This window comes from Paramormyrops kingsleyae, chromosome 21 (genome assembly GCF_048594095.1).
Source record: "Paramormyrops kingsleyae isolate MSU_618 chromosome 21, PKINGS_0.4, whole genome shotgun sequence".
Lineage (NCBI taxonomy): Eukaryota > Metazoa > Chordata > Actinopteri > Osteoglossiformes > Mormyridae > Paramormyrops > Paramormyrops kingsleyae.
In genome coordinates, this window is record NC_132817.1 from 4,233,584 (window position 1) to 4,256,977 (window position 23,394).

At 46.2% G+C, this 23,394-nt stretch overlaps 1 protein-coding gene across 2 annotated transcripts; it reads left to right on the forward strand.

Annotated features, from left to right (window-relative positions):
• The first annotated feature begins 273 nt into the window (after positions 1–273).
• LOC111846478 (zinc finger protein 644) lies at positions 274–23,116 on the forward strand. 2 transcript variants are annotated; one of them, XM_023816675.2, is made up of 6 exons: positions 274–358; positions 13,701–16,574; positions 16,980–17,549; positions 18,826–18,951; positions 19,320–19,422; positions 20,319–23,116. In XM_023816675.2, the coding sequence occupies exons 2-6, from the start codon at positions 13,715–13,717 to the stop codon at positions 20,509–20,511; spliced, it is 3,852 nt and encodes a 1,283-aa protein (XP_023672443.2). In that variant the 5' UTR covers positions 274–358; positions 13,701–13,714; the 3' UTR covers positions 20,512–23,116. The 2 variants fall into 2 exon arrangements, with proteins under 2 accessions (XP_023672443.2, XP_023672442.2); XM_023816674.2 differs by having other exon boundaries at positions 278–398.
• The last annotated feature ends 278 nt before the right edge of the window (positions 23,117–23,394 follow it).

Below are 23,394 nucleotides of genomic sequence, written 5' to 3' on the forward strand. Positions count from 1 at the left end.
CCACCATTTTTCCAATCTTCCAAGCAGCCACTTTTAACCAAGAATTTTTCTGCCGTCTGTCTGGAATAATCCATTTATTAAAAAGGGGGGTATTTCTATTTGACAGCCAAACCCGTACTATGAACCAAGTAATGTTAGACGGAAAATATAAATAAAGTGAAATAAAATAAGTCATAAGCTCAGTCTGAGCTTTGATGTGATAATACATCAGACACTTATTCCAGTAATTATCCTTATTGGCACTCACTGTGGACACATCATCCCTTTTACAGACATAGTTTGACCTGCAGAGTATCAGGCAAAATGGCGGCGGTGAAATGGATGGAGGACGAAAGCGAACAATAACCAAGAGTTGACGGTACAGCGTACATATCATTTACGTTTCCTACGCTGGGAAGGTAGGTTTTTTTTTAATGCTGCTTGCACGGACCCCGCGGTATGGGCGCGCCGAGGGGACGCGTGTACGCTTGGTTTGCCAGCATGTTGGCCGGGGTCCTCGCCTCTGGTGCGGAGCATTAATGGACACGGCGGTGCGCGACGACAGCGCGAGCCGGGCGATGTCTGTTTGATGCGGCCGGCGCGCGTGTGCATGTGCGCGGACGCGGCCGCGACTCCCGAAGTGTTCAAGCCTGGAGCGTGTGATCGCGGCTTCAGGGGATTTTTTTTCCACGGGTGCGCGTTTGCTTGCAACTCCGGCAGAAAAAAGTTTCGCAGGCTTAAAAGCCGCTTAAGTTAAAAGGAACTTGACGTCGTGCCCCCTTGTTTTACGCGGCTGATGTCAGGGATGATACAAAGCAGTGTCAGTCACCGTGTGATGTAAACCCTCCGTGCCGGAAGATTTTCCCCCACACCTCTTTTATATAGCTTTGTACTTGGGCTGCATTGTCGCAGCTGCAGCTCAGGCTGCACGGGGAGCTTTGACACTTGGATCCCGCAGACGGGGGCGGGCTGCGTCGGCATCCCCCAGACTGCCGAAGGGCGCATTCTGCGCATCTTGCGCACCTTACGCAGCCAGTGGGCCGCACGCTGCGCCAAGCTCACCTGCCAACTTCCTTGGGCCTCACACTCCTCCCCCCGTCCCGCCACGCAGGGATCCACTCGTATTTTTAATCATACCTGCAGTGTCCGCTCGTGCCTCAATAGTGAGCTACTGAAAATAATGATCCCGGCTCCAGAGCTGACTCTCACCTGTTTTATGCATACGGTACTGACTACACTTACATGAAATGTGGTTATTAGTATGGAATAATTATCCACAGACATGTAATCTGTCTCTGCACCGCCACCCTACTTTTTCTGGACCATAACATGTGACCTTATTTCAAAATTCCTTGTCTCAGAATTTAGTTGGGTCACTGCTGGAATATTTTTAACAAACTGCTCTAATTTTTGAATATAGGATAAACTGTAGACCTACCCTAATTATAAGTGTTTTTCATGCCATATCTTTGTACTGTACCTGTTTTAACCTACCAAGCACCCAAGGCAATTCATTGTAATAGTATTTATACATTTATATCAGTTTAATGTTAATCAGTATAATACTTAATCCAGAAATTTTAGTAAATATTTATTAACTTGATTTATGAATGTGATTTTCACAGAAAGTAATATATATCTCTTCTTTGCATATTATTTATAGTATTGTACAGTGACTTGTTGGGAGGCCTGTGGTCGCACACCTCTAAGGTTGTGGGTTCTAATTCTGCAACCGCTCTGGTTGTGTGGTGTTTAGTGTCGTTCAGGTTTTCCCTGCGTACTCCAATTTCCTCCCACAGTCCAAAGACATGCAAATCGGTGTGTCTATACTGTACATAAAGTATGTATGGGATTTGATCCTTCACTAGTGACCAGAAGGTTGCTGGTTCAAATCGCATAGTTGGCAGAATTGAGGCACTGTCTGACCTTGCTTTGTACATTGATTTGGATAAAGGCATCTGATAGATAGATATATAGATAGATAAAATGAAAATGATTTTTTTTGTGATGGTAGATTAGCTGTCGGCGAGTTTCCATCCCAGGGTAGTGATTTCTGTGTCCATTAGGGATTCTGTTCTGTCCATCATGGCTGTTCATAATGTGTCCATGTCTGTCAGATAGCAGAGGGACATGCTCGCCTGTTTCCCCAGTTCCCTGTCGGTCCGCTTTCTGATTCGCATTGTCAAGCACAACATGGTGCTGTGCACGACAGCAAAGCCGCCAGCCTCCGCCAGTGACGACTGTGGGCTTTCCTCCAGTGGCCGCCCAACTTATCCCTGCCAATTTAGACCGTCCTTTTTTCTCTCTGTGTGACAGTGGTGTTGTATCGGGCCCCTGTGGGACTCCAGGTCACAGTCGTTAAACGACATTGCCGAGCAACCAGCCCCTGCTTCGGAAAAGCGCTCCAGCTGATTGAGGCGCTCGGGGATCCCCGGACGCCGCTGTCCGATGGCCCTGCCTTCAGCCTGGGTTCTCTCTGCTCTGTTTTCTTCCCCAGAATGGCGAGCCGTTTGCCTAATAATGATGTCTAAATCTGTGCATCGTGACAATCAAGTTGTGTTTCTGCGGGAATCGGCGGCAGAGAGACGCCAAATCGATCTCATAGACCTTTTGGTTAATTGGTACTGTGATTATTACTTAGCAAATGAAAAGCAAAAGTATTTCTGTTTAACTAGTTTTGATCCGGCCAAATCCAGTGTGATGTTTCTCTGTAAAAAAAACAAAAAATATTTTAATTAAAAAAAACCTTATTTCACTGTTTAGCTTGCTGAGTCTCTGGGCCGCTGTACAGCCCGTGTTTGCTTTAGCTGGATTGGTTGGGCTATTAATCACATTTCTGTAAGGATTTCTTAGCTCTTTGGTTTGTTGCTTGGTTTACTGACAATAAAAATGTGGCATTTATACAAAAGACGACCACTGGGCACTGAAATTGGAACTCTGCTCTCTGCATACCTTAGATGGCAAGACACCCTCCAGCAGGGCAGAGTCGAAGGTCTTACGGCAGTACATTTAACGGGCACGGCTTGGAATCGTGACATCACCGTTGCAGAGGTCACACAGAGGCTATAAACGGAAAACCCCGGCTGTATTTTTTTATGCCTCTGAAACCTGCTGGATGCACTGGACTCTGTTTATTCCTGCTTTGCGCTGGGCTGAAGCCCTTAAGTGTGCAGTGCTTGCAGTGTTTTGGAGGGGCTGAGTCAGGTGGCACGTTAAAAAAAATAAAAGAAAGAAAGAAAAATTCAGCACTTTGGAATCTGGAGGCATGTTCAGAGACTGTCCTGAAGGTGCAGACTGGTGCCATTAAATCACAGATACTTGGAATGATGAATGTATTACAATAAAAAATAATATATACAGGGGCTGGTGTGTCCTTTAGCGGATCAGGAGTCTATTCTTGTGACAGGAAGGTTGTGGGCTCGGGTCTCAGTAATCGCATCACAGTTGCGACCTTGAGCAAGGGCCTTAACCCCAGCTGCTCCAGGGACACTGCCTCACGTTGGCTGTCTGTCCCTTAGCTTTGGACAAAAACATCTGGTAAATGTAAATAAAATGAAATTACTGCTGTGCTGTTGTCTGATTTGCAAATCTGTGGAGGCCGGCTTCCTTTGTGCTGTTTGTTTTTAAATGTCCGTTTGTACCTTAGCATCTCATGCCAACCGTCGCTGACCTATTCTATGGCAGTGCAGTCTGCAACCATCAAAGTTAAGTTAAGTTAAGTTAAGAAGTTCTTAGATCTAAGGTGTGAGACGGAGATAGATTTGTAGAGGACATTAGACTGGGCTCTGATGTAATGTACTGATGTGAGTCCTGTAAATAGTGGGGTGTTTACCTGTTTCCATATGGTGGGGGTCAGTGATGGGGTCCATTCTGCACTGTGCTGGTTTTATGGTCCCCACATTAGAGGTGTAAACCATCCGGAGGTAGGAACCCATCTACCAGACACCTGAGCTCCATACCCAACAAAAGGTTGCACGGAAGCCTGAGAATCCACTGTTAATCTATCTTATGCACTAAATAAATGCAGGCCGTGTGTGGCTCTGGGTTGGGATGCTGTGTGTGTGATCAGAAGGTCATTGGTTCGAATCCCATGGTTATCAGAGTGATTTCACTGTTGGGCCCTTGAGTGAGGCCCTTACAGTTACTCCAGGGACAGTCTGAACCTGCTTCTCAAAAAGGCTTTGGGTAAAAGCATCAGAACGCATAGCAGTGTGGCACCTCTTGGTGCTGGTAACCTGAAGCACGCGGATACTTCTTCCATTTATATGAAGCTGTACAGAGAGTCTGAGGAAGAGCTCTTGTAAGGATGTGTTTTTCAGCAGTCCACTTGGAATATTTATCCATTAAGTACAGTTGTAAATAGGGCTGCACGATATATCGTTTCAGCATCGTCATCGCGATGTACGCACGTGCAATAGTCACATCGCAGAACGTGCAATGTTAAGTAACGCAAAATTAAATTAAGCGTCGTGGACTAATGAATTCCATTATAAACCTAAAATAAGCTACGTCAAAAGTATATTTACACTGTTAAATACAAAAGCAGACTATTTACAAGGTAAGAATTATTACATATCTATGCAGACATCTTGAATTGAACTGTACTGAATTAACTTGACAGTGAGATACTGATTACATACAATGTTGATACAACCGATAGGCTACTTAAATATACATCACACTAAATAGTTCGACATTATGATCTTCCGGACCTTTGCTTCAAGAAATTTTCTGTAACTGGACCTCTTTACATTTTAGCTGAATACCCCTGCAATACAGCTATTAAACTAATTAGATTTTTTTTAAATCCCAATATCGCAATATATATCGCAGAAAGAATAAATATCGCAATGTGATTTTTTTCCCCAATATCGTGCAGCCCTAGTTGTAAATGTGTTTCTCACTCCGTCTGGTTTAAGCATACAAACCCGGGGGCCGCTGTTGTTTGTGTGAGACATCAGTGCCCATCTTCCCTTGGGAAAGTCATGGAAATTCTGTAGCAGTCCCTCTGGAAGGGTGTGTTTGTGTTATGGCCCATTAGGGTAGGACTGCAGCAAGGTGCCAGCCCCCCTGTCTGCCAACCCCCCCCACGGGCTCATCGCTCACACGACGTCATTAACGGTGTCCTCCTTAGCCAGCTAGCCTTACTGCTAATTTGGATTTTCCATGCTTATGTTCAATACTTACGTGGGTACTGGGTAGTGGCAGTACTCACATGGGTACTAACTTTTCGGTACTATACGGACATTTATATATGCCCACAATTTGGTAAGCAGATTAGTACTATGCCTAAAATATTAATGAGGCATTTTGTGATACCCAAAGGTTAGTAATCAGTATAAATTCGGCAAATCCTTATGTTTCATAAGCGTGTCGAACTTTAAGCTGTAGAAAGTACTGCCACACCACAGACGACTTTTTACCTTGTCTCCTCTTTTAAAATATGTCATGGCTGCTGAGCTGTTCCTTTCTTCATCTCCACTTCAGTGAATATCGCACTGGAGTATACCAAACCACAGTATACCAAAACAGTATTATGTGGTGTGCACCACCGCAGTGCATATTGCACTGAAGTATACCAAACCACAGTATACCAAAAGAGTTTTATGTGGTGTGCACCATTACAGTGCATATTGCAATGAAGTACACCAAACCACAGTACACCAAAACAGTATTATGTGGTGTACACCGCTACAGTGCATATTGCACTGAAGTATACCAAACCATAGTATACCAAAACAGTATTATGTGGTGTGCACTGCGACAGTGCATATCGCACTGAAGTATACCAAATCACTGTACACCAAAACAGTATTATGTGGTGTGCGCCGCTACAGTGCATATCGCACTGAAGTATACCAAAACAGTATTATGTTGTGTGCGCCGCTACAGTGCATATCGCATTGAAGTATACCAAACCATAGTATACCAAAACAGTATTATGTGGTGTGCACCGCGACAGTGCATATCGCACTGAAGTATACCAAACCACAGTATACCAAAACAGTATTATGTTGTGTGCGCCGCTACAGTGCATATTGCATTGAAGTATACCAAACCATAGTATACCAAAACAGTATTATGTGGTGTGCACCGTGACAGTGCATATCGCACTGAAGTATACCAAACCACAGTATACCAAAACAGTATTATGTGGTGTGCACCGCTACTGTGCATGTTGCACTGAAGTATACCAAAACAGTATTATGTTGTGTGCGCCGCTACAGTGCATATTGCACTGAAGTATACCAAACCATAGTATACCAAAACAGTATTATGTGGTGTGCACTGCGACAGTGCATATCGCACTGAAGTATACCAAATCACTGTACACCAAAACAGTATTATGTGGTGTGCGCCGCTACAGTGCATATCGCACTGAAGTATACCAAAACAGTATTATGTTGTGTGCGCCGCTACAGTGCATATCGCATTGAAGTATACCAAACCATAGTATACCAAAACAGTATTATGTGGTGTGCACCGCGACAGTGCATATCGCACTGAAGTATACCAAACCACAGTATACCAAAACAGTATTATGTTGTGTGCGCCGCTACAGTGCATATTGCATTGAAGTATACCAAACCATAGTATACCAAAACAGTATTATGTGGTGTGCACCGTGACAGTGCATATCGCACTGAAGTATACCAAACCACAGTATACCAAAACAGTATTATGTGGTGTGCACCGCTACTGTGCATGTTGCACTGAAGTATACCAAAACAGTATTATGTTGTGTGCGCCGCTACAGTGCATATTGCACTGAAGTATACCAAACCATAGTATACCAAAACAGTATTATGTGGTGTGCACTGCGACAGTGCATATCGCACTGAAGTATACCAAATCACTGTACACCAAAACAGTATTATGTGGTGTGCACCGCTATGGTGCATATCACACTGAAGTATACCAAACCATAGTATACCACAACAATATTATGTGGTGTGTTCCACTAACCGAATTTAATAAACATAAAGATTACTAACTTTTTGGGTGTCACAAAATGCATCTCATTAATATTTTAGCTGTACTACTAATCTGCTTATCAAATTGTGGGCTGTATAGTATCGAAAAGCTGGCATCCCACCAAATGCTTTGTCCATTTTCTAAAGCCCAAGTGATTATTGCGCATGCTTGATATAATATTGATATGATATTGCCCAGGCCTAGTACTGGGTATCAGCAATACTCACATGGGTACTGGGCATCGCCAATACCCACGAGGGTACTGGGTATCGGCAATACAAGGATACTGGGCACTGGCAATGGTCGCCAAGGTACCCACCATGTTTGCCTTCCTGACTGACTCATTGAGCTGAGTGCAGCCTTACCTGCTCACACTGAAGAGATAATGGATGTAACAGTGACAGACCTCATTCTCACAGTTATCACAGTCGGAAAATAAACCAGTCATCGATAAATAATAATGATAATAATGGCAAAGAGACTATGAACTGTGTTACTGTCACAATGAAACCAATTAAACCCTCATGGTATATCCCAGTAACTGAAGCGATTATTGCAGTTAGTGTCGAAATTGTTTCTGCTGTTCTAATTGCTGTATTTGAAGACTGTGACGTGTGCGATGCCATCGGTAAAGCCCCAGAGCACCCGAGTAACTCTGAGTACTAAGTAGGTCGCCGTCGGCTCTCCGGTCTGTCTCCTGGTGCCGATTCTAATGTGTGATGCTTGGAGCCGGTGGCAAGGGCTCGCGACGCAGGGGAGGAAACGGCCCTGAATTAGCAACTTTGTACGAGATCAGCTGCCAAGACAAGATATTTCCGTAATATGTCAGATCTCCCGAGAGCGTGTATGCCAGCATCTTTTCAATTAGTGCTAGGAAAGGAGGGGACATGTCACATCCGTGTGACGTCCGGGGACAATCTGCGCTTTTTCGACTTGGTTCGGTTCTAATCTGCTTGAAACTCCGGTTCTATTTAACTTGGTTCCTGATCTGCAAACAGCTCGGCAAATGGCTTGGAAGACATTACGTGAAATTCTTGGGTTAAGTGCAGATGAACCTTTGTTTTTAAAACCGCATTTTCAAAGTGTGTTTCAGGAATATTGCACAATATGTGTGTATTTATATGATTATAATTGCCCTCAGTTACATTCAGGCGCCGCATGAGTTGTCTTTCAGAAGAGCCAACAGATATCTCTTAGGAAATGTTTGTTCTTATCTCAGACTCTTTTTGAGATGATAAAGACCTCTGTTATTCTCACCGGGGCCAAACTGTGCTCTGTTCACAGCAAACAAACTGAGTGTCTGTGGGCCTTGCTTGTGCCAGTGTTTCAGCCAACTCCAATTCGTCTTTCCCCCTGATCTGTGTTATACATTCATATGGCCACATGGTGGCAGCACGGGCTCAGATATCCTGCAGAATTCTTAAATACAAGCTGGGTAGATACTTTGAGGAATGGTTAATCCCGAGAAGTGTGGGCAGATGATTCCCCTGTGTGTGGTGCTGCTTTGCTCCGTGTTGGAAATGACCCGCAAAGATTTATAAACTTGTAGATCCTGCTGGCGTGTTGGTCCACGGGGCCAGGAGAGGCGGGGCTGCAATTATTCCTTGAAAATTATGTTTTTGAGGCGAACTGGGGAATGGAACCTTTTCTTGAACATTAATTCAAGACTTAATTTGTGACTTTTTCCTAAAAGGCTTTCTTCTTTTGATATTGCAGCTTATATTGCTATTACAGGTTTTAAAAAAGTGCGAATATGATTACATTTTTAAAATACGTAGAATATATATTTTTAGCATGTCTGTGTTTAGTATGAGCTATATGTTGGTCCCTTATTTTGGAAAAACCCTTTTGTTAGTTGGCTGTACCTGAGTAAGACCTTGCAGAAGGGACCTTGGCTACAGTGGAGTAAAGGCCTCTCTGGCCAGTTAGTTTTGGAGCCATCTTCTGGCGGCTGGTGGGATTGCAGCTTTGGGAATGGCGGCAGGAATCCAGTCGGAATTCGCTGTGAGCGGTCCCTGCGTGTGACCCGCTTCTCATCTAGCCCTGTGTTTGTCGGTTTCACTTATTTCCACCTGTCATCGGCGAGCTGTCCCCTCTGCCCGGACTCTACTGACCTGTGCACGTCGCTGCACATTATTAAACGAACACGTTGTCGTTCCCATGTCCGGATGCATGGATCGAGGCATTAAAGATTCCCTTTCAGCGTGGAAGCGGTCAGGTATTGATGAGCGGCGTGGCTGGGTGTGGAGCCCCTCGTCAGGGTAACGGCGGTACGGCGTGCAGCGCCTTTCATGCGGTGACTCGCCACGGTGCAGCCTGTCCTGCTTTAAGACGGCATTAATTGGGATGATGAGGCTCCTCATTTTCCTTTGTATACATTAACCATTATCCTCATTAGCTCCGCGTTGCCTCCCAGCAAGGCTCCCCTTCACCCCCCCCACCCCCGCTCCCCCCAGCCTCGCGGGAGGTAATTTGCATCCCCCCCCCTTGCCGGATTCCTCGCCGCATCAGCTCACCATGGAAACATTAAGCCCTGTCTGTGGCGCCGCCCTGATTTCTTTGCGATCCGCGGTACCGCGGATCGGCTCCTCCGGTGATGACAAGCGGCGGGGTGGATTGCCACCCCCACTTGGCCGTCCCGACCCTGAAAACGTCGCCCTTTTGGTGGTGTGGGGGGGGGGGTCTCGTGCACAGATGGCTTCTGTTCCAGATGCTGACGGTCCTGGTCCGGTGGTCATTACCTCAGTGATGTCACCGTTTATGAGCACCGTTCCAAAATGACACTATTTATAGCTGCATCTATGTCAGCCCTCTTTGGGCAAACAGTAGAGTTATTGAGCCAAATGTTTACTCTTATGGGTTTTTTTAATCAGGTTTAGATTTTGAATATGACACAATATGATTTGATAGTATACTGTTAAGAAGTGCTGCGGTATGCAAGATGCCACGTGACTTCAAATTGAAATATTTCCCCGGGAACTAAGTGGCAGAAATGCATCTGAATTTTTACGGGAGGAACGTTATTTAAGTATGTAGCTAAAATGAACGCTTCGCCTGCTGTTTGAGACATGGATGAATGTGTGTGAGAATACGACCTCTGGCTTCTGAGAGAGAGAGAGAGAGAGAGAGAGAGAGAGAGAGAGAGAGGCATTAACATAGCACAGGCCTCGGAGACCCCTGTCAGAGGGACTTCTGTAATCTGTTTAATTTTGAAAGGTATTGTCTTAAGCTTCAAAGTTTACGTGGCTTAATCCTCTACCTAACTCCACAGGCGGCCGGGCCCAGGCCCTGTCAGTAGCCCAGCGCGTATCTCATCTACTCCCCGCGACAGAAATCCTCCTCCGAGACGCGTCTGTCCGCGTCTTCCCGCTAACCCTTTGTTTGATGTCGCTGCCTGTTCTCAAACACGACTTGTGCCTTAACCCAGCTGTCACCCGTGCCCTGTCCCCTTTTATCACCTCGTACCCAGGCCTTTTTTCATCAGCACATCCGCTCTCGGGAAGCGGGCGGGTGGGCGTTAGGGGGAGTGTTTTTGTTTATTGGCTTTTATTGCTTTTGATGGGTCGGCGTCTGGGGCCCCCGCCTGTGAGAGTGCAGCGTTCCTCTTTAAAGCAGCTTCCCCTGCCCTCTGGCCCCCACTACCTGCCTGCCGCCATAACTAAGCCAAAGTCAACATTTAACTCGACGCTTCAGAATCCCTCCTAGGTTGTTTGTTTTAATGATACAGCGCGGCCTCCTGTCGCCAGGTGTGTTCGTGCTCCATAAACGCTGTCCCGATGGAACTTCATTTTCCGAAGTGTGACGTTTTTATCGTGCTGGGCTCACTTCCCGCGGCACTGTGCCACGCCACGCCACGCCAGCTGGCCTTGCCGGGGCACTTGGGGACACACGCCTGTGACCTCGTGCCCCGTCCCGGCGTCTTTACTTCAGAGAGTCTCGACTCATGGCACGCTGGTGCTAAGTCGGGTTCATTCTCAGTCTTGCCAAATCACATGTTACTCAGGCTTTCATGCTTTATTTCTTTATTTAGATTTTTTTTTTATATATATATCTCGGTGGTCAAACAGACCTTTGTCGTGAATGGCTAACAAAGCGCGTGCAGCACAGGTCGCCCAAACGAGGTGCGGGGGCCCCTTGCTTTGCCTGGACTGCATCTCTCCAGCTCCCAGCTCTTTATCTCTTGGTCTCTTGCCTCTGTTTTGTTTTGCATTCATTCATTTTCTGTTAGGTGTGACCTGCCCCCCGCCCCCCCCCCCAAATTCATCTGCATGGTCTGCTGGCTTCATCCTTACTGTCACACCACCCTATTTCTCACTATAACAGTGACAGCCGTGAGTTTTTTTTTAACAGCCAATAATAGCTGTTGCTATGTTGTTAAAAATCAATGATATTAAGTTGCATTTTCCACCCCAAACCAATTTTTCTTCTTAAGAAACACTTAAACTTCCTGGTGCTATTGATGATTAGCATAGCATATCATTGTTGTGCTTATTATCCTGCTTCATTGGGCCTGATTATTTTGGTGGAATGTTGGTGTTATAGACATTGAAGACTTATGGGTAATAAATTGGTTTAGATGAAATTGGTTTAGATGTCAGTTTTTAAAAATAAAACGGTAAAGTTCTTCTGTTACTTCTATTAAGTCTACTGTTCGTGTGCGTTGTCCAGGTGTGGATACGTGGAACTATTTTCGGGGACATGGTTAATGGCTTTTGTTTCCGCCGGTTTTATTTTGAGGACGGACACCAATTGTGAGGGGTCTTCTCATTAGCTGCCACAGCTCCCGGCCTTGGATCGTCCCGTTGTTGAGGCAAAGCCCTGGTTCACATTATATGACATTAATATTCATCAGTTACTGGATGGAAAAAGATGTCCAAAACAAAAACCCGTTAGGGATGTCCAGGGACCCTAAGAGCTCTGACAGATAATCAGGGGACTCCATCCGAATGGTAAAGGTGTTTGAGGCCACTGTCCAGTGGTTAGAGCCACTGTTTCTGTCATTCATAGCTGTGTTGCACTGGGGAGTGTTTCAGGAGACAGAGTGGTTGGCCAGCTTCAAACCGAAAGCCTGAAGTACGTCTGGCACATGGTATCGTTTTCATTCAAGATCTGGAACAAAGCCCAGGTTCTTAATAAAGCTATTTGATGGAAGCTCCATGCAAATGTCAGTCTGTTTGCACTGTCTAACCTGAGCTGGTTTTATGTGTGTTTTTTGCGAGGTGTCATGAGCGCCAGAAATCTGTAAAATATCGTAAACAGGAGAGGGAAGAGGCTTAATGAAATGTGGCCAACACTTTTTGAATTTTATGATTCAATATCCCGGGAAGCTTGATCTTCAGGGATTAGAGAATAATTATGATAATGTGCAATTATCACTTTGTGTTTTTTTTTTTCTTTTTTTCCCCCTGCAGTAACCTCCAGAAGACGTGTGGGGAAGGTGTTAGCTGAAGTGCTGATAGTTTAAGAACAGAGCTATGAGGAGAAGGAGAACTCCTCCCAAAACCACAGCTTTCATCTGTGGACGGGAACAAATCCGGCTTTCCCGAGATTCGTATTTAAGCTACGCTGAGCAGCGAGACTTACTGGTCTTCTTGTTTGTTTGGGGTGATGATCGTCATAGCAAGTCGCGTCACCGGACCGGTAACACGTGACGGAGGATGTAGGAGATTGAGATGTTGAGCGTTGGGTACGCGGGGGTTGCTAATGAAGGTTTTAGCTCGCACGTGCATGGCTTGGCTCGCCCCCTCCTCCGTCAGCCCGGAACAGGGAGCGTCTGGTCTCCCTCTGAACCTCTAACACCCCAACAGATGGGAAGAATATGGGGCACTGGATTTTTTTTCCCGTTTTTTCCTACCTCCGAGGTGATGCCGGTGAAGACTCTCATTAACACCAGATTCACCACTTTGTTAGCGAGTTGGCCTCCTGTTGGGGGTGGCGGGGGGCAGGTGGGTGGTGGGGCTTATGGTATCTGCCAGGAGGGGTGCATCACAGCTGGCTGCAGGTCCACAGCGATTCCAGACGGTGGTGGGTATAGGCACACCGAAGCACTACGGCTCGAACCCAGAGCTATATTTGTGGGCTCCAGAAATGATTAGCTGGGGTTTCAGATGCATTAAACCCCTCCCCCTCCGCAATCCTCTTCCTGCATCCCCCTCCCCCGAATCTGTCAGGAGCTTTCGGTTCCGCCAGCCAGCCACGCTTTTTTAACCGTGGCTGGTGTTTACCCATTTGTAAGGATTTGAGCAACATGCGCGGCTCTCGCTGCGCCTGGCGCTGGCACCATTTGCGAGTGAGAAGCAGGAATATGATCTCATTGAAGGTGTACCTTTGTTCCCATGGAAATAGGCGTGTTCCTGTAACAGCTGAGAGTTTTTGAGCGAGTTGTGGGAGGGTTGGCGGTGAGAGGTGGGGATTCTTAATGCTCACATAATTAGAGCTCACCAGTGCATCCAGGGCTAGCAGCGGGGTGCGCCGTGAATGCAAGTGGTGAAAATAGGGGTCACGTAAGCACAATGCGACACTGAATAATATTCATGTCTATCTGTGCGGAAGCCATTTGTTTCTGCTGGCGATTTTCATGCATAGATGTAATTTTATATTTATGCACGTGTGTTATTCTTGTGTAATTTTTTTTTAGTGTTTAAATTTAGTTCATGTGAAAGTATAGTCAAAGGGTAAGCAGTTGAGTCAAGTCGGTTTAGGCTGCCCAGTTCACACCTGGCTAATGTTTCTAACTTGCCTTTCAGGTTGCATTGCCAAAATGGCCGACCTGAAGCAGAATGCCAAGGAGGAGAGTGACACGGGGGCTGCGTCGGACAGCGCCGGTGACTCCCAGGAGCCCTTCGGGGGTCCGGCCATCGCTCTGAAGGGTGGAGCGTCGCAGGCGCTGTTGCCGAAATTGTCAGACCGCGGTGACAAACCTCTTAATGGAATCCAGTCAGCTCTGTCCAAACACCGCAGAACTTCCGGAAGCGATTCGGAAACTGGAGCTTTCACAAATGGACCTGGCTCACACAGTGACCCGGAGGAGCCCGGGGCTTCACCAGGAAAAGCCGCACCTGCCGAACGGCCAGGGAATGCCACCAGTCCACTTCCATCACAGGCACCCGGCAAGTCGAGGTCTACAGACTCGAATAACGGTGCAGGTCTCAGCCCCAAACCATTTGCAACACCAGGCTCCCATGACAGTGAGTCCGAGGAACCCGACCGGCTTTCTGTGGATGACCAAGACAAAATCCCAGTTGGCCGATACAGGTCCCCTGATGGGCTCGGCGGCAGAAGAATATGGGACTTTGATATAGACTCTTCAGAGAGCTCCTCTGATGACTATGAGAGTGATCTGAACTGGGACCCGCAGAAGGAGTTTATGCAGTTCTTGTGGAGTGACCACAGCCAGCCGGAACTGGAGCAAAAGCAGGAGACCACTACGCCACCTTCAGGCCAGAGGAGGAGGAAGCGCAAGGTGCAAATGCTGGAGAGGCCCAGTGTTCCCGAACGTGTTTACCCCCTGAAGAAGTCCCCCGCCCACGAAGGGCCTCCTGTAGACACCCATCCCTTTAAGAAGAAGCCCAACTCTCAGCCTACAGTGGAAACATGTGACAAATATCCCAATGACACCGTAGAGGCCATCAAACAGCTCATTTTACACGCACCCACGAAGAAATCCCAAGATGACGTTGACGTCCATGAGTTGGACGTGGGCAGTAAGCCAAAGCAGCAGAGTGCCGGTCCTCTGGCGGAGCTGAGCTCGGAGGAGGAGCCCTCGTTCTTCCCCTGCACCAAGTGCAACGTCAACTTCAAAGAGAAGAAGCATTTGCATAGACACATGATGTACCACTTAGATGGGAACAGTCAGGTCCGGCATGTCAACGTGCCCCGGCCCTTCATATGCAGGGAGTGTGGACGCTCCTTTCGGGATCGCAATTCTCTCCTGAAGCACATGATCATTCACCAGGAGAGGAGGGAAAAGCTCATGGAGGAGATCAAGGGCCTCAACGAACTGAAGGACGAGGGCAGGACCGCCAGGCTGCAGTGTCCACAGTGTGTCTTTGGGACAAACTGCCCCAACACCTTCGTCCAGCACGCCAAGACACATGAGAAGGACAAGCGGTATTACTGCTGTGAGGAGTGTAGCCACATGGCTGTGACAGAGCAGGAGCTGGAAACCCATCTGTACGCAGCTCACCGTGTCGTGCGTAAACCGCAGTGCGACATGATGGGAAAAAGTGGCGGGCAAAAGGAGCAGAGGAGGTTTACCATGGTGCGAAACAACGTGCCAGACGCCACCTCCTTTCCCTGCAAAATATGCCCCTTTAGCACTCGGAACAAGAACATTCTGAAGAAGCATGTGGAGCTCATTCATCAGCAGCCGTACCATGCTGATGAGGAGGACGTTGACAACAGGGAACCCCTGTATGACGTTGCAGACGACTATGCAACACCTGCGTACAGGCAGCACAAGTTGACGGGCAAGGCCCAGAAATCAGACACTCAGAGGCTGCAGCTGAAGCCAAAGTTCTGCATGGAGAAGCAGGCTTTCAGGAAGAGGGCAGAGCTGCCCTTTTGGTCTGAAGGCTTGGCCCACCTGTTCAGAAAGAGCAAAGTCACTCAGAAAGCTCGCAAGGGCCTGGGCTTCCCACTGTCCAAGTGGAGCCCCGGAAATTCACTCAACAAGCTGTCAGCCTCTTTACGGAAAAGTGACAAGCAAAGCAAATTATCTTCTCAGCAGGCTGCAAGAATAGACGTCACGACAGGGCTCCCTTATGTGGAAGACGGCTACAACGATGACGACCAGGGTTACGGGAGCCTATTTTCAGGAAACTTGGAGAAGCCAAACTCCATCCCTCGCTGCTACAAGCCCCTGCTACCGAAAACGGAGAAATCCAACAGCATCTTCTACACTGGTTATGAGCTTGAGAAGGGACAGGGAGATAGCGAGGAGAGCGACAGCAGGCATTTGAGAGTGGAGCCATCCATTAAGAGGAAGTCTCCCTCCAAGAGGAAGATGTCTACGCCATTTCACAACACTATGGAAAAGACGACCCATGTGATTTTACCAAAACATGAACAGACTCCAAAGAAGCATGAAATTCTCAAGGACGTGAGCTACGAGGACCCATATGACTTCAGCGATTACACGAGCGAAGCCACAGCCAACTTCCTGGACAGTAACGAGAATGAACAGAATCCCTACGCTCGGAACTACTTCATCCGGAGGCAGAGGTTTCCCGCCAAAGAGGATCGGGGCTCGTCTGGGGACACATTTGAAAAGAGCGGAGACTCTGGGAATGAAAGCGACACCATTCAGAAGCTGATTGTGAAGGAGGAGCGCATCGAGACGGACGTGTCTGCACACACCCCTGGGGTGGACATAGACCCCCATGTGGACTCGTTCTCCGACTTTGATCCACCCACCTTCGGGGGCGAGCGGAAGTCCTGCCCATATTGTCCCGCCATGTTTGAGTCCGGGGTGGGGCTGTCCAATCACGTGCGGGGACACCTGCACCGGGTGGGGCTGAGCTATGATGCGCGTCATGTGGTTTCACCAGAGCAAGTGGCATCTCAGGACCGCAGACCTCGCATCCGGCGGAAGATTACCACCATACGGCGGATGAGGAAAGGTGCCCCGTGCCGGTCGTTTGGTTGTCTGGTTAAAGCCTGAAACTTGGGGCTAATCTTGTGAAAGGCCAGCTGGTAGCACGGTGGCTAGGACATGTGCTTGTAACCTGAAGGTTGCTGGTTCAAGTCCCAGGAGAGCCCCTACTGCTGTACGCTAGAGTGAGGTATTTAACCTGAATTGTTCTACTGAAATATCCAACTGTTAACAAGTGATGCTGTCACTTTGGGTAAAAGCGTCAGCAAGACATTTAATCTGTTTATTTATCCAACTAGTGCAATAGTTTCATTTTGGAAAGTCGGGAAAAATGCGTCGGACATGAATTATAACTCTTTTTGGTGCATTGTGTACATTGAGCGTGGTTTGACAGGACACTAACAAATTGCTGTATTGTCCGTGTATCCTTCAGCGCACAAATCGGAGTCGCAGTCTGGCCACACGTGCCCGTTGTGCGGAGGCTGGTTCGACACCAAGACGGGCCTGTCGAACCACGTCCGCGGCCACCTGAAACGCATCGGCTGCACCGTGTCCAGCACGAGCAAGTCGCCGCTGTGCATCCTCAATGAGATGATGCAGGATGAGAAGGAGTGTCAGCACATCCTACAGGTGCTTAACAGGAAGCGCTTCCTGTCGCGCCCCTTTGTCTCGCAGAAGTTTGCCAGCAGCGATGGCCTCTTCCTGTCCCCCACTGGCATCCCTGTCAAGATTCAACACATGAGCCATGAAGAGGGAGCGTGGGGGCCTGCCCCCCCACGGCATGCGGCGGAGGGTCTGCAACCCAAACAGGAGGAGGCCAGGCCTGAGGTCGCCACCACCCCCTCCAGCACTTTGATTGAGCTGCTGAAGAGGAAGAAGCTGGATGAGGAGATGGAGATGAACAATCGCTCGCAGACAGCCAGGAAGTGTCTTGGGGTGTCCCCTCCCAAAGAGCGCAATGCAGCACTGCATCCACTAGGGGCAGAATCCACCTGGACACCAGGTAGGCAGGCTTATCACAACAGACCCACAAAAAGCAGGGCCCAACTCATGGCTGAGGATGTCAGAGAATGTTTCAAGCACAGTCAGCATCTTTAATGTTTATTCTACTAGCTATTTTGTACTTAATTACTGAAACCAGATGATGTGAACCACAGAGTAGGAGCAGGTAAATGAATCATCTGTTTCTTTCCTAAAAGATATTGAGACCTGCAACTTGGACAAATGAACTAAACTTTGGTTTTCCTGTCATGACTGTAGTGAGAGGGTCTCGAGACAAAGTGTCAGGCGTGTTTAAGCCGTTCCGTGGGCTTCATTATTTACACGACTACCGTGTTTGACTGCTACCCCGTTGTAGTTGTGTGTGTGTGTGTGTGTGTGTGTGTGTGTGGGGGGGGGGGGGCTGTGAAATATTCATGCAGGTTTCATCATGTTTTTGGGCAGTAATCCCAGAGCAATCGTCACCGGCCGCGTGTAGAGAAAGTTCACGATCGCTTCAATTATTGTAGCGTGTTCAAAAAGAATACAAGCCAGCCAAGGCCTTTGAAATTCAAATGAAAGCGATGGCAGGCTTTGATGTGGATTTGGAAACACATCCATTCTGTTTATTCACCTTTGTTTTATGTCGGTCCAAATAAACCCTTCAGTCGAATGTGGAGCCGCTCGTTTTTTTTGTTTTTTTTTTAAAAAAAGAAAACAGCGAGCAGCTTTTTCAGTCATTATGCTGGTTCTGACTCCCCATTAACACGGCGCTGCTTCATTAGTATGTAAACTAGCTCTGTAATGGTGATTCCGGGTCTGTTCACCTCCATCTTCCACGCATGTTTACTTTCTACCTTTGCACGGAGGCGATGCACTTAACCAAAATGTAATTGTTTCTCGCATAAACGTTCTGTTATTCAAACCACTTTCGTTGACAGGAGAAAATCCAAAAAACATGCATGTTTCGGCAACGTAATCACTGTGTTAACAGCTTGACGCATTTCATGCTGTTATCACCCCCCTTAGTGTTATGTGACAAGGCAAGTGTGGTGTAATTCATGCTATTCAATCACTACTTTAATAATTAAGTCAGTATTTTGTCCTATGGATACAGTATTTTATCTTTCTTATGGAACCTGATGGCTTTATTTACCATCTAATAATGCTAATTTTGTAATTTTAGTCACCTATTTGATTTAGTACAAAGCATCTTTGCGAAACTCTAGAGGACTTTAAATGAGCATGGTACAGCGATTTAGGATTTAATCTGACAGACGATTTTTGCCCTTATTTTCCAGAGAAGAATGATTTGAACAAGAAGGTGTGTGTTCACTGTAACACGACATTCCACAGTGCAGTCAGCCTGTCCAATCATCTGCGAGCTTATGCACGGCGCAAGAGGGCCGCCCTGCTGGAAGGCACAAGTAAGGTGTCTTCTCCTCTGACTCACACAAATGCAGTTAATGTTCTGTACATTTTCCTGAGTTTTTTTTTTTTATTTCTGTTTAATAAGTAAAAATATTTGTTTTGAGATGCTGTAACATCTTTGTTTTGACATTTTGTCAGTGAAATTTGCACACGGGTATATTTCTCTTGGCCCGACAATGGAAGGGGGCCTGTAGCAGGTGTGTGGAGCCCCTGTTTGTGCCGCGGACGCAGCATCTTTGCAGAGCTGATGTTGCTGAAAAGCGGCCGGTGGTGTGTGCTCTTCTGAGGTGGAGCCCATTTCCAGGCGAGCACGCATACTGCCATGCTTGCAGTAACGGCCATGTCTGTAATCCCCATTTTTCAGCCTACGACTGCAAACAGAAGAAGCAGAGATCAAGGCCCGGGCCCAAGAAAAAAATGTTCCGGTTGCCACATGCAGCTGACGAGATCTATAGACTCACCTGCAGGTAGGCACACCATGCTACACTGCAATGTATTATGATACGCCGCGCTATGCTATGTCATGCTATGCTATCTCATGCTATGCTACGCTGCAGTGTATTATGATATTCTGTGCTATGCTGTGTGATGCTATGCTACGCTGCAGTGTATTATGATATTCTGTACTATGCTATGTCATGCTATGCTATGCTGCAGTGTATTACGATATTCTGCGCTATGCTATGTGATGCTATGCTACGCTGCAGTGTATTACGATATGATGTGCAATGCTATATGATGCTATGCTTTGTTGCAGCTTAATATGCATACATGTTACGCAATGCTAAATGATGCTATGTCACAGAGTGCTATGTTACGCTTAGGCTACAGTATGCTACATTACATTATGCTGCATTATATTGTGGTACAGTATGTTATGCTATGCTAATATGTTCTGTTCAATGCTCTATCAGTAGCGACTAAAATAACATAAAAGGTACAAAGGAAATGCGATGGCCAAAAGATTAGCATGCAGGAGAAATGGAGGATGTTTCTTATTTAGCATTTAGATAACTGTCTATCCTTCAGAGCAAGCTTCAAAGTTGAACCCCGTTTAGACCAAGAGGATTAATTCTTTCTGCCACATGCTTCATTGAATCTCTCATTACCAAACTTTGTCTGTGTGGTTGTAAGGTTCGATTGAAGATTAAAACATTTAGCGAATCTTGCTTTTCCGCCCACAGCAGTCTTTTTCAAGCACCCAGCACAGTGTCCGTGGTCAGTGCCCTTACAGTTTATTCATTTAGGCGTAACCGACTCCGTCAGCACCATCGTTAGCGTTTCTTTGTGTGCCGTTACCGCCGGTGGCCCGGCATTTTTGTCCAGCACTGCCCAGTGTCCCTGTCTGCTCCCATCTCCACAGGTTCTGCGATCTAGTCTTCCAGGGTCCGCTGTCAGTCCAGGAGGACTGGATCAAGCACTTACAGAGACACATAATGAACACCGGCGTGCCACGTACGGGGGCGGGCATGGTGGAGGTGACTTCTGTGCCCAAAGACCCCCCCTCTCCCCCCCAAGAGCAGACCCCCCCCTTGGTGTCTCAGATGGCCTACTGAGCCAAGGAAACTTTTATAAACTCACTATTTTCACTTTAGGTCAATTGTGCATATGTACATATATAAATAAATATAAGTATATCTATATATAAATATATAATTTCATACAATGTATACAGATCTCGCTTTCCCTTTTTATATGGGTATCTTTTAAATCTGGTGAATTGGTTTAGGAACATTCAATTCAAAGGTGCAGCAACTTAGGTGTGACAGGGATGAGTTTGAAGTCTTTGTATCACGCTCTCTTGTGTGACTAACACTATTTTTCACTAAATTTTAGTGGTATTTTACTCTGTCCACGTTTTAGGGTAGAATTCATGCTGAGAATATGATTTGTCCTCAGTTTTCTTTTTTTATGCAGTGATATGAACAGTGTGAACGCACTACCAAATGAGACAACCCATACCTCAGATAGTGTCCATTAGGTCAACAGTGGTCTCCGGGAACAGTGATCAGCACGTTTTTCTTTTCTTTTTTTTCTTCGTTGGTTTGTTTGTTTTCCCGGTACGGTCAGCCTTTGTACTGTGGCGTGCAGTCAACATTAGTACTGTAGAGTAGGTGACGCAAACAGGGTGAAAGGCATTCTGGGTAACTGGAACGCTGTTTCGATTTGTCCCACATGCTTAAATAAACACCACGTGACTTTTCTGGAACCAAGACAACTAATTATTCATGTAATACACTTACAGGCTGTCAAGTAAAGTCTGTACATACAGTTTTCATTTTTTTGTTGCTTTAAACCTTTATTTAAGTCTGATCGAAGCTTCAGTGAAGAGCATGGATTGCGTTTCGTACAGAACCCTGCAAGCGTGCCAATGGATTTTCGTGCCCCTGTGGCTGGCATGACTCAGTCGACCTCATCGCGCTCACAGACTGCCGTCTTTGCGGATCTCCGGTCCTCAAGTTGTTTATAACATCCTGGAGCACATTCGCGTTTTGTAACGTCGTTTTCACGCCGTGACTCCTGCAATTACTGCTTCCTGGAAAAGATAAACCCTCTCGTTCACTTACCGTATTTAAAAGAAAAAACTGATTTACTGTGCCAGAAACGTTGCCGTAAACATTGGTTTTTAATTTTTTTTATTGTATGTAAAACACATAGTTATGGTGCTGAAAACCTCATGTTAGATATGCTTATTAAATAATTAAGGACTAAGGCTGAAGGTTTAGTTGTACCGATCCTGGCGAAATCGTGTGTTTCTGAGTAGTGAATGTAACCGTTAAACGTGTATTTGGTTTGTGGACGTGTTGAGCTGAGAGTTACCCTGTATTCATTTGCCGTAGTGCTCTAGATATAGCCGCCTTTCGATGACAATAAGTATGAGACTAATTCTGCTTTTGTGTTTCAAGTTCGACTCGACTGTAAACTTCTTTTTTTATCTGTGTAAAAGAAATTGGTGCAAATAAAAATATGCTTGGTAACGGACATATCATGTGGTGGGAATATCTAGGTAGGGCGTTAAGGACGTTTTTTTGTTTTGTTGTTTTTTGGTTATGTGCCTTCAGATGCATGTCGACGTACCATAACGGTTAACCTCAATGTGTTAGTTATGAAAAACCATAAACCTGAGCTACATTTATCACAGAACGTTTATTTTGCCTGCATTAATTGCAGGTAATGTGAGTAAATAATGACATTATATACACAAGGTAATGATTTTTGCCCAACTCTATTTCTGTTTTATACTGCATATATTAGATATAACAACTATACTACTAAATTACGGTGTTTCAAACGTTCATCCTCACAATTTTTTTTTTTTGGAGGGGGGAAGGATTTTATAACTATTAATATTCCGTGTGTACTGTAAGACATTGCTCATTGTAAAAAGTGAAAGCCTTTTAATTAATGTTACATTTGTAGGAGTCTGTTCAGTATATCTGCGAATGCACGTACGAAGAAACGGTAACACCTTAAATTAAGGTACTCGCACACTTCAGTCCCTTCTCAGTCGCGAGCGGGAGCGCGTTCTCGGAGTGCCGCGCCGTGCACGAACAGCCGGGCCCTCCAACTTCTGTCCTCCAGAACAAAGGAACAGCCGCATCTCAATTATTTAACGGCTAATACTCTTTAAGCTTTTGTAAATGAATTATTCTGTCTTGGTGACACGTCGTTAAGGCCCCTTTCACTTCTCTCAGACTGTTGCTACTTTCAACTTTGGTAGCGTCACTGGAGATTCAGGGTCCATGAGAAATGAGATGTGATCTTAACACTAGAGGTTCTGTAGGGCTTGTCGGCACCAAGGGGCAGCCACTGTGTACAAGTCATTCACAATAGTTTGTGTCAATGTTTATAGCTAAATCTGGGTTGAACTGTAAACAACATGCACATATATAACAATCACTATATATAGGCTACACTAATTCTGTGATATACTATATTCATTATTTTTCAGGGAACTTTTTAATGACCCACTCTTTTGGACATCAGCAGAAAGATGGTTAGTGTCAGACATAAAAAAAAGTCATTTGCAATATCCAATAATATCCCGTCACTTTGGTGCATAATTAGAACCTGTTGGTTTTATGTGAACCTTTCCCTTGACTGTTAACTTAAGTGTTTATGCAAAAGTTTTTCTTTAAATAAAGTGATATTGAACTGCGAGGCTGGCTTGAACTTGACCTTTTAAAAACAATGTGTTGATATGTTGTGGGAGCCGTGCAGAGGCCATCCTGGATATACTGAAGCACGTGGGAGGCCTTAAGGTGAGCAGACCGCCGGCCTTAATTAACCGCAGTGAAAGCGCATTGCAGCTGTTCGCATTTTATTAAGACACTACATCGAGGTTTGGCGTGATGAACTTCGGGGGTGTGTTTAATAAAATCAAACCTCTATATTCGGTCTGTCCTCTCTTCCTTTTCCTTCCAGGGCGCTCAAGTCAC

Bases quoted from the DNA above. Each gene is read 5' to 3' on its own strand.
- LOC111846478 (XM_023816675.2), top strand. From the start codon at position 13,715: ATGGCCGACCTGAAGCAGAATGCCAAGGAGGAGAGTGACACGGGGGCT. The intron at 16,575-16,979 runs GTGCCCCGTGCC...TGTATCCTTCAG, and splicing joins CATACGGCGGATGAGGAAAG to CGCACAAATCGGAGTCGCAG. The intron at 17,550-18,825 runs GTAGGCAGGCTT...CTTATTTTCCAG, and splicing joins AGAATCCACCTGGACACCAG to AGAAGAATGATTTGAACAAG.